Raw genomic sequence first — 11417 nt, 5'->3', positions numbered from 1 at the left:
TTAACCACATTTATTGTGGCCTTGAAGATCAGAATTAACAGACTACTTACTTATCGACCACACGGTGTCACTGTGTCTTTTGTGAGTCGATGTAAAGGATCTGAAATCAACAAGTGTGTACGGAGCACGGTTGGTGGCCAAGAGTGGGTTTGCATCCATCCATCCATCCATCCATCCATCCATCTATAGCAATCAATCCATCCATCCATCCATCCATCCATCTATCTATCTATCTATCTATCTATCTATCTATCTATCTATCTATCTATCTATCTATCTATCTTACTGTAATTGTATAGGTATTGCACATATAAATGACAATTCCATTTTGCTTGTATACAGGGCAATAAAGTACTCTACACATGAAGGCGCACAGAGAATGGTAAATGACTGAACCCCTTTCCTATTCAACACAGGGAGAGCAGCAGAGAGAGAGAGAGAGAGAGAGAGAGAGAGAGAGAGAGAGAGAGAGAGAGAGAGAGAGGGGCTGAGCTGCGACACTCAGTCACAGGGAGGCAGAGGTGTGAATGAGTTAGGCACAGAAAGAAAGGGGACACTTGGAAAGTAATAGCAGGTTTTCAGTTTCATTTCGGTTGTGCTCAGACTGAAAGAAAGTGGGGAAAAGATTACAACATATCCGGGCGAGAGAAAGAGAGAGAAAGAGAGAGGGACAGCACCCTGTAATTTCTTTTTAAAGACGGGTGAAGCAGTTTCTCTGAGGTATAGTGTATTGTGTGGATTTTTTTCTGTACGTCCTAAGAGGATAAGTCGCATATAATTACGTACACACCGTATAGAAATATATGCATTTAGCACAATAGGGCAGTTTCACTAAAACGCATTATTTAGAGCCGACACTTTCAAAATGGTCTGTTTTAATATTGGAAAATCCTTAATAAATGACATGCATAGGCCTTTTGCATTGCTAAATTCGTCAGGTTTCAAATGCACTTAAAACATTTGTTTGTTTCCCTCCAGGGACCCTGAAGAGCGCGGGTTGCAATGATAAGGGGTTGGGTAACGTGGCTCTCCATGGTGTCCATCACCGGGATGGTGAACGGTGCCCGTGGTGGATACGGGATGAGTATGTTCACGGCTCAGTCCTCCACTCCGGACCCGTGTTACGACGAGAACGGCAACCCGAGACGCTGCATCCCCGACTTCGTGAACTCCGCGTTCGGAAAGGACGTGCGCGTCTCCAGCACCTGCGGCAGCCCCGCGTCCCGGTACTGCGTGGTGACCGAGAAGGGCGAGGAAAGATCCAGAGATTGCAACATCTGCGACGCGTCAGACCCCAAGAAGTCGCATCCACCCGCGTATCTGACAGACCTCAACAACCCGCACAACCTCACCTGCTGGCAGTCGGAAAACTACGTGCAGTATCCGCAAAACTTGACCCTGACGCTGTCCCTTGGCAAAAAGTTCGAGGTGACCTACGTGAGTCTCCAATTCTGCTCGCCTCGCCCCGAATCCATGGCCATTTTCAAGTCTATGGATTATGGCAAAACCTGGGTGCCCTTCCAGTTCTACTCAGCCCAGTGTAAGAAAATGTTCAACAAGCCGAGCAAAGCTGCAATCACCAAGCAGAACGAGCAGGAGGCGATCTGCACGGATTCCCACACAGACATGCAGCCTTTGACAGGTGGCCTCATCGCTTTCAGCACCCTGGATGGCAGACCCTCTGCGCACGACTTTGACAACTCCCCCGTGCTCCAGGACTGGGTCACGGCCACCGATATCAAAGTGACCTTCAACCGGCTGCACACGTTCGGTGATGAGAATGAGGATGACTCGGAACTGGCCAGGGACTCGTATTTTTACGCGGTGTCGGACCTGCAGGTCGGTGGTCGGTGTAAGTGTAACGGACACGCGTCGAAGTGCGTCAAAGACCGGGAAGGAAACTTGGTGTGCGAGTGCAAGCACAACACGGCGGGACCGGAGTGTGACAGGTGTAAGCCGTTCCACTATGACCGGCCGTGGCAACGCGCAACGACCCGAGAGGCGAACGAATGCGTCGGTAAGTTCATTCTGCTTTCCTTTAGTTTCAAGTGATGTATAAAGTTGAAAGGCAACAACTTTCAGAAATGAGTCAGTCACAGAATTCCTAGATCAGAAGTTTATTTGACGTATTTCAAATGTGAAAATAAATGATCAAAGTTTCATGACATAATAACTAATATATAAATGTCTATTAATGGCTATGAAATGTTAATGAAAGTTACAGTTACATACAGAAATCTGATTTATGGCTATATATCAACATGTATACAATATGTTCATTTAGTATTTGAGTATCTGTAGCCTGCATATTCCAATTCCACTAGGAAAATGTGTGTTGTTACACTTATGAAAATGGCCATTTTTATATGATTTTGAAATAGATATTGCATTTATGTACAAGTATGTGACTTTTTATGTCGGTGAAACTCATATCTAAACATGTAGGCTATATTTATGTATTTAGCATATATTGCCATATGTCAGATTACGTAAAGTCTTACTTTATTATGAAAGTTATCATGCACTTACTGTATGTGCATGCACAATTCTCAAAAGACTTGATGAAGAAGGTCATTTTCAACCTTTTATTTCATTCATTCTGTCTCCCGATTATTTGATCAGCTCCTGGTTTAGTTCCAAAATTACAATATCCGAATGCAAATGAACATATCAGACTAACGATCATCCTTACTCTTAGGAGTTTGAGACCATTTTTGTCTTCACATCTGCATTTTTACATCAGCAAACAGAATCGTACGAACTAACAAATCCGACCTGAAACAATGCACTTCAAAATATATTCAAATAGACTATTAAAATACTGACAAATCACTAAAAGTGAATCCACTCTAATTTAGAATATATATATATATATATATTTCTGTTTTTCTTCACAAGTAATTTTTTTTAAATAGTAATTGTGAAACGAATGGGCCTTTTCCTCACAAAATATTTGACTATCTTTAGTAAATAAACTCACAGTAACCAGAAAAAAACATACACCTGTCAAGTATGATGTTTGCATGTCTCCATATGCATAATATCTTTCCAAATAATCTTTACTTGTCTGATTACTTGATATGTTCACATTTTCTTTAAGTTTCTACAGTTCATTGTAATTAATATCATCTAAATGGAATACATTTCAGTTAATTATATTTCAAGTTTTGTTGCATTTTCAGCCACAGATTTCGAAAATATTGTACTGGCCATAAGGTAGTGTCCATTCTTATTCAGTTTTATGGGTGGGTGTGTAGTCGTGTAACCGAGTTGGAAAAGCCTTTCAATATCCATTCTGTAGGAAGCAAACATTCTTGCGAGAGAGAGAGATTTGCTGAAAAGGCTTGTCGTGTTGTTGCATGGCAGGTGTCTGTATCAGATTGAAGGAAAAATTACATCAGTTTTGTTGAGAGTAAACTCTAGATTAAAAGTTAGTTTCCTCTTGTAAAGGACGAAAATACATCTATCGATGTTGAAAACTTGAGCTGGAACTTAGGGTCTCCAGATTACACATACAACATCTTTAATGTTGCCCAAGCACAAAAGAACTTGAAAAAATTATTTCTGAATCCCGTTTCTGCATTTTCTCAATTTTGACATGACACTTGGCTGTTTATCAACATCTTTGATTTTAAATTCCATGATGCGGTGCTTTTTGTTTGGCCTGTCATGTTTCCTGCCTCAAAAAGATTTTCTCTCTGTCCAAGAAGTTTTAAGCATGACCCCATGATGTAAGATTGTTTCATCAAGCTGTCAGGAAAGGGTCCATTTTATGAAGTCAGTCAGTTGTCACTTTGTCGATCCGATAATTGCATGGCAAAATAAAAATAAAAATAAACATAGAATAGATCTTTAAACATACTTGGCAGATGGCTTTCATGCATATGCAAATATTGCTTTGCAATAGGTGAATTTATGTCAGTAGACCTGCGGAAAAAAATAAATTTTTGTTCCCATGAATGGCGAATGAGTGCATCATCATGATATAAGTGATGACTGACAGCAACTGTGTTTTTTCACAGGATGCTTTGCTTTTGCACGCAAAAATGCAGAGGTGAACAGCCAGACCCAGTGTTGAATCTGTAACTGAGATAATCTGTGTTAGTATTAAAAAGGCTGGTAAGTTTTGTTTCAAAATGGTTCAAAGAGATTGTTACATGTGGTACAAATCTTCTTGCTTTGATCAAATTCCTCATAATTAAAACTAGGTCTCTCTGCGTAGATATATTTCTTCTTTCTATTTTTTTCTGGAATGAGGAGAGCCAGGGTAGATATTTGTGGGAAATTAGGTGCAACATTCTCAGGATGATAGGAATGTTATCTACTGTAGATAGATGAATCCGGCTTTGATGCAGACAGTACTGTGCAATTCTCGCTAAATTGCAAAGCCCACAAAGCCATAATAATCATCAAATAGCACAGAAAAAAACAGCATATTTTTTTACATTGTTAAAATAGGTAATGTAATTGTTAATTTAAATGTATTTCTGTGTTTCTACTGTATATTTACGTATACAATGTGGAATATGATGATAAGACTTTTAAGTACAAATTAAAAGATATCATCTAATTAAAAAAAAAAAAAAAAAAAAAAAAAGAAAACATTTTGCTGTTTGAAAATGCCTTAAACATCACCAAATAATTTAAGAATATAATATAATATAATAGCATGGAACAGAACAAGACAGGATAGAAGAAAACAGAACAGGACATGATAGAATAGAATAGAATACTGCAGAATAGAATGGAACAGGACAGGATAAAATAGAATAGAATAGAACAGAATAGAATAGAACAGGACAAGAAAAGGTAGAATAGAATGGAATGGAAAAGAACAGGAAAGGGTAGAACAGAACAGAATAGATTAGGACAGGATAAAATATAATGCAATAGAACATGATAGAATAGAACAGGACAAGATAAAAAAAAGAACAAAATGGAATGGGAAAGGACAGGACAGGACAGGGTAGGGTAGAATAGAATAGAATGGAACAAAACAGAACATAACAGAATAAAAGAGAATAAAATGGAACAGAACAGGATAGGATAGAATATATAAAATAGAACATGAATAGACATATACAGTAGAATAGAATAGAATAGAACAGAATAGAATAGAATATCTGCACAGTAGACTTATACCACTTGGTGTCATTGAAATCTCACCACTTCCATGAATTTAGTTCTATGTTTAGGAAGCTGACATACGGTTCAAAAGTTACAAAATTTTCATTTTTCACATTGCATGACCCATAGGTGGTGCTTAAGTAAAACTATGGTATATGTTGTGGTTACAGTGATTTTACTACAAATAGCTTGGTTGAAATAGCTTGGTTTAAAGTTACTGTAGTAAAACCATGTTTAATTCTCATGAGGAATGGATAAAGCTATTTATGTTTTTGGCTTAATTTTTTCTGAACTTTTTGGGGTTAATGTGTCATTTCATTGTATAAATCAGAAACAATACACCACTGTGTGATACAAAATATAATACATCCCATAATGCACTTATCTCTTAGTTTCTGGGAATACCACTTAAGATTTGAAAGAGAAATAGTGATAAAATCTCCTTTGATACAAGCAGAATATTTTTTTGATGACATACAGATTTCTTGGCAGAGAGCGTTTCATGCCAGATTTAATAGAAATCCTTTTTAGACTTGGACTTGAGATGAGGATTCTACTTTTTGGAAGGCCATTGTCACATCATTCTTACGTTTTCCCCCCAAGGACTTTTATTTTGAAAATGTTTTGTAATCATTGCCATGTCTGTTTTCCTGGTTTCCCTCCTGAATGTATTCCAGGTGTTCCTCGTCTTCTTGTTAGCCCATGTATATATATATATATACCCTCTTGGTCTTTGTTCCTGTGTTGGTTCTTGTTTGTATGTAGTGCACTTGTATTAGCTTCTTTTTCGAATGTTACCTTCATCGTTGTATCCTCTTCTATTGTTTACAATTACAAAGTTCTGCTTTTGGATCCTCACTCTCCCGTCTCTTCCCTTTCACATAACCCTGACAGCCATTTGGAAACTTTCAAAACATAAAACTCTCTTGCCTTGTGCACAAATGTGTGCTGAGCAGGCAGGGGGTTTTTCAATGTTCTGCGATTAAATCAATACCAAATTAGCTCTATGCTCCATCCAACACAAAGTTGAAAACCCTAAAAATAGACACAAGGCATGCTGCACACCAGATTTACGCATAAACGTTTAGTAGGCATTCATTTAATTCATCTCTGATTGTGGTGTCATACATTTAGTTTCCAGATTACTGTGTTCTTTAGCAAAACTTTGTTGTTTACAGTACTGAATGTTTATATAAGCAAGTTAACACAGTAATCCATGTGGGTAGAAAATAATTAATGGTCACTGGGAGAACAAGCCAGACGGGCATCGCAGCTCTTGACATAAAGCAGACTGCTGGAATTGTCTTCAGAAAAAAACTGCTCTGGATCTCCATGCATTGTTCCACTGTGGTCCTCTAGGTCATAGTGTTTTTGGCCTGCTGTGATGTGAGCAGACTAACAGGAACTGTAGAGAAAATTTCTGGGCTACTATGAGGGGCTGTTCTGGGTCTGTGGACCATCTGTGGGTTTCTCAGTGGTGTTGCCGGACCATGAGTCTCCTGAAAGAATTGTGCAAAAGGCTGATGTCATAATACCCCTCAGCCCCCCTACAGAAAACAGTGATTCACTGCCAGACATTCAGTTCCTTCTGTGTGTGCTGCGTGTGTATAAATGTAGTTGTGGAAATCAGGATAAAGAGAAACTTGACAGAAAAAAGTTTATACGTTCAAAAATGCTTTACTAACATCTCAAGTACAATAGCACAGTTTTTTTCTTCATTTTTAGTTATTCAAATCCTCCTTTTTGTTTTTCAGTAACAAATTGACTTTGTTTGAGCAAATTAAAAACATCTTTTATAATCTTAAAGTTGACCTTTTAACACATTTGAACCAATCCATGAATTACTGGAAGGGGGTATAGAAATTATAGAACTTCTTTACATATATCCCTGCTGAAAATCTGAGCTTAAAGAATTGTTTCAGGTTCAATGCAAGTTAAGCTTGTTTATTTTATTTAAAACAGCAAATATCACGATTACAGTGAGGCACTTACAATAAAAGTAAATGAGGCCAGTCCATAAGCATTACAGTAAAATACACACTGTTTCGAAAGTATAGTCACAAGATTTAAACATTATATGTGTTAGTGTGATAAAATCACTTACTAACCTTATCAGTATAAAGTTTTATTCAATATTACATTTTCATTGTCATGACGAAGTAACGCCGGTAAACGCTGTAATCCGATAAACTCCGTAACGCCAGTAAATCCCTGATTTTATCACACTAAAATCATGTTAACACTATATATTGTTAAAATCTAGTGGCTATACTTTTGAAACCGTGTGTATTTTAATGTTTATGGACTGGCCCCATTCACTTCCGGTTTGAGTGCTTTACTATAACCACAATTTATTTTTTAATCAGCGAGGCATTTGAGTCGAAAATTTTTTGCTGGTAATAAATGTTATTCCACAAATGCTGGCGATTGAGCTTAACTTGTGTTAAACTGGAAACATTGCTTTAAACCAGCCTAAACTGGTTAGCTGGTCTTAGATGGACTTTCAACCTGGTCAGGCTGGTCTTTATGCTGGGAGACAGAACAGGTTAAATCAGCTAAGACCAGCAAACCATTTTAGGCTGGTTTAATCTAGTGTTTTACAGCAGGGATATCAACTATTATCGACTCTTTGTTCAAAAACAGGAAATAAAAATGATCAATTATACTATTATCATTCATTATACTAACTCTGTGTGATCATAGGAAGTTTTCTCAAAATGAAAAGAAAATCGCAAAAATGAAAAAAAAAAAAAAACAGCAGAAAGAGAGAGAGAGAAAAGACATAAGACGGAGAGAGAAAGCAGGCGCGACTTTGAGCTGTTAATTGGAAGCAGGTGGGCTGCCGGTCAGTCTTTTAGAGGTGGGTCTGACACCCACAGCATGAAAACTCACACACCTCCTAATACCCTTGTGGGACCCTGCAGTCACTCAGGGCAAACGATTCAACTCACAAGACGATTGTGCGACATTTGCATCAGGAGAGAGAATGAGAAGTCCGTACAAAACTCACCACAAATATTCATCTGGTCACCTAAAATCAATTAATATCCTGAATCTCTCTCTCCTGCATGCACATGTTGATACATTTGGACTAAATGTCACATAACGCGGGCAAAACTCTTTTTCACTTTTTAACGTTGGTTTTTATACTACCGGTTTCCTGCAGAATCAAAGCACATGCTTATAGGGTTAGTTCACCCAAAAATGTACTCACCCTCATGCCATTCCAGATGTGTATGACTTACTTTCTTCAACTGAACACAAATGAAGATTTTTAGAAGAATATTTCAACTCTGTAGGTCCATACAATGCAAGTGGATGGTGATTAGCACTTGAAATCTCCAAAACGCACAGACAATCATAGTAAAAGGAATCCATACGACTCCAGTGGTTTCAAATAATGTCTTCTGTCTTCTTTTTTTATAAACGAGTGATGAGTCAAAATCATTTCTTTGTGGTAATTAGTATTCAGTGTTGATAACCACAAATGCTGTCGATTTAGCGTAACTTTTATTGAACCTGGAATATTCTGTTAATATAACACCAATAATTTATGGCTATTTAAAAAAAAAAAACATCCATTAAACAACTAGCATTGTTTGACATCCTAAAACTGTACGACTGTAGTAGGATTGTAGGTCTGTGCTATTGTGGTGAAGTACAGAGGACGATTGGAACAAAAACAGAACAAGGAAAAACAAAACACAATGGGGATGTATTTTGGGGATTTCAAAGTCCAAACCCCAGAGTAGTGGGTTTCTCTGTGCATGCAGCTCCATGTTTTAGGGATTTTGTTTTGTTGAGCTCATAATTCAAAACACACATGATTTCTGAGCCAAAAGGCTTTGCAGAGGTTTATGGGAGTTCAGAGAAAACATGATATATCCTGGTTATAGAGGCTGGTTAGGAGAAGTGGTCCATTTTCTGGTGGAAGGCTCTGCTTGCTTTGGCCTTTTGATTGTTTCCCCACTAATATTTATGTTTTTAATCCCCCGTCAGTCAGAGTTTATTTGTGATCGGTCTTTTGGGCATTATTTGATTCTCTTTTTGGATCTCTGTGCCTGTGTTTTGTCCCAGCGGTTGAGATTCTTGCCAAAGCTTTGCAACAGGTTTCAGGTCTTGCAATGATACCACATTTGAAATACACTTGTCTTGAAAAACTGGAAGGTCTTTAGTGAAATGCTGAAAGTGAAAAATGGTTTGACACAGGTGGATACTCCCCTTAAAAAAAAATAATTGCGGCTGCACTATAATTAGAAAAAACATGGTAATACTATAGTACTTCTTTTAGAATGTCCTCTTAGCTCATGACCTGCAATAATTATTTTCATGTCACTAAACATACCTTGTATGTAATTAGTGTTTATTGTTTGTCAAACTGACGACAGTGTGTATACTTCTGACTGTGCTGACATTCATTCAGTGGGCAACCACAACAGTAGTTGACAAGTAAACATGGCTTTTGGGATTTAAGGGTAGTGCAGAGTTGTGTAAGTGTTAGTAAAATTGGTCCCACTTTATATTAGGTATCTTAAACTACTATGTACTAACTATAAAATACATACAAAACAATGTACTAATTGTGTAACTACATGTTGTTCAGCAAAATTCTCACGAGATTCAAATTGGCTGCTTCTGAGTTTGAGGGGAAGGGTTGGGGTTTGTGTTTAGATTATGGTTAGGGTTTAGGGTAAGGGTTGGGATAGGGTTAGGTTTAGGTTTAAGGATAGTGGTAAGATTAACAGTGTAACTACAGATGTAATTAAATGCAGGTACTTTGAATATAAGTACAATGCAACAACACATTTATACATAATATGTACATTGTATCAAATGCTTAAGTAGTTAAAGACAAAGTGGGCTCATAAAAGTAATATCTGCTTGTGTGTGCTGAAATGTATGTTTTGGGTGGTATTTCTTTGTGTGTGGGGGGATTTTATGCAATTATTTGGCAGAAAAAATTTCAAAATCTGACAAAACCTGTTTTTTTTTCTTCTTTTTTTTTTTATTTTTTTTTTTTTGTGATCCAGGGATATACCCAAAGGAAAAAAATTAATCATAAAGTAATTAATATATATATATATATATATATATATATATATATATATATATATATATATATATATATATATATATTTAAGTCTGTAACCAAATATTCAAGCAAGTCGGGGGTAATGTCTATGGTAGTTTGGCCCATAAAATGCAAAAACTATTCTTTTAGGGTTTGAATACTACAAAAGCGCTTACTACAAAGCTCTTGTAATGATAATAAGCTTGATTTTAAACAATAGAAGTCTTGGCAGGGGTTTGCAAACTGGGGTCCAGGGACCCTCAGGGGGCTGCAAGGATTTTTTTTTAATATATATATTTTTTAAATCAAGGGTGACTTGTTAACTTAAGATATTAATTAAATATGTTAAACATGTTAACAAGACTGGTCGAAAATCATGATATTAACTGTGATTATTTTATACTATAAAAGATTTTTAAAACAAAGTAAATATTTAAGTTAATGATTTCAGATATTTTAATTTAATATGTTTTGGCGTTAGTACAATTACAAAGTAAAAGCAAATTATTATGTTGGTGCAGCTATCATTATTAGGACTCTCCATAGACATAATGATTTTTATACTGTACTAACTATAGATTCTATACTCTAACCCTACCCCTAAACCTAATCCTCACAAAAAACTTTCTGCATTTTTACATTTTCAAAAAAAACATCATTTAGTATGTTTTTTAAGCAATTTGATTTATGGGACACTAGAAATGTCCTCATAAACCACATTTATAGCATAACACCCTTGTAATTACCAGTTTCTAACCTAAAACAATTTCCTCGTAAACCACCCAAACCTGCCCACACACACACACACAGAGAGTTGGATTACACACACTGGCACACACACAAAAAAATTCATACTTCATAACCAGAACAGCTCACACACACACACACACACACACACACACACACACACACACACACACACACAGAGTTGGATTACACACACTGGCACACACACAAAAAATGTGATACTTCATGACCAGAACAGCTCACACACACACACACACACACACACACACACACACACACACACACACACACACAAGAGAGAGAGATGCACACATCTAAAGATTAGATTTCTTCATTATTGGCCTTTTTTATTATTCCTGCCAATTATCCCAAATTTTGTTCAGATCAGCTGTCACATGGACTGGTCTTTACCTTCTCTACACTGTATATTATACTTCAGTATACTTCAGTACACACAAACGTGTCCGTCTAA

At 36.9% G+C, this 11417-nt stretch overlaps 1 protein-coding gene across 3 annotated transcripts in view; it reads left to right on the top strand.

Moving 5' to 3' along the window:
• Positions 1–565: 565 nt before the first annotated feature.
• LOC127450024 (netrin-1-like) overlaps positions 566–11417 on the top strand; it is a 71191-nt gene continuing 60339 nt past the window's right edge. Inside the window, exons 1-2 of one of the 3 annotated variants that reach the window (XM_051713727.1) lie at positions 566–720; positions 979–2017. In XM_051713727.1, coding sequence (XP_051569687.1) covers positions 1003–2017 — 1015 coding nt within the window. In that variant the 5' untranslated portion in view covers positions 566–720; positions 979–1002. The other 2 variants (XM_051713728.1, XM_051713729.1) reach the window with 2 other exon arrangements.

This window comes from Myxocyprinus asiaticus, chromosome 13 (genome assembly GCF_019703515.2).
Source record: "Myxocyprinus asiaticus isolate MX2 ecotype Aquarium Trade chromosome 13, UBuf_Myxa_2, whole genome shotgun sequence".
NCBI classification, from domain to species: domain Eukaryota; kingdom Metazoa; phylum Chordata; class Actinopteri; order Cypriniformes; family Catostomidae; genus Myxocyprinus; species Myxocyprinus asiaticus.
This window is presented reverse-complemented; position numbering and strand designations above follow the sequence as displayed.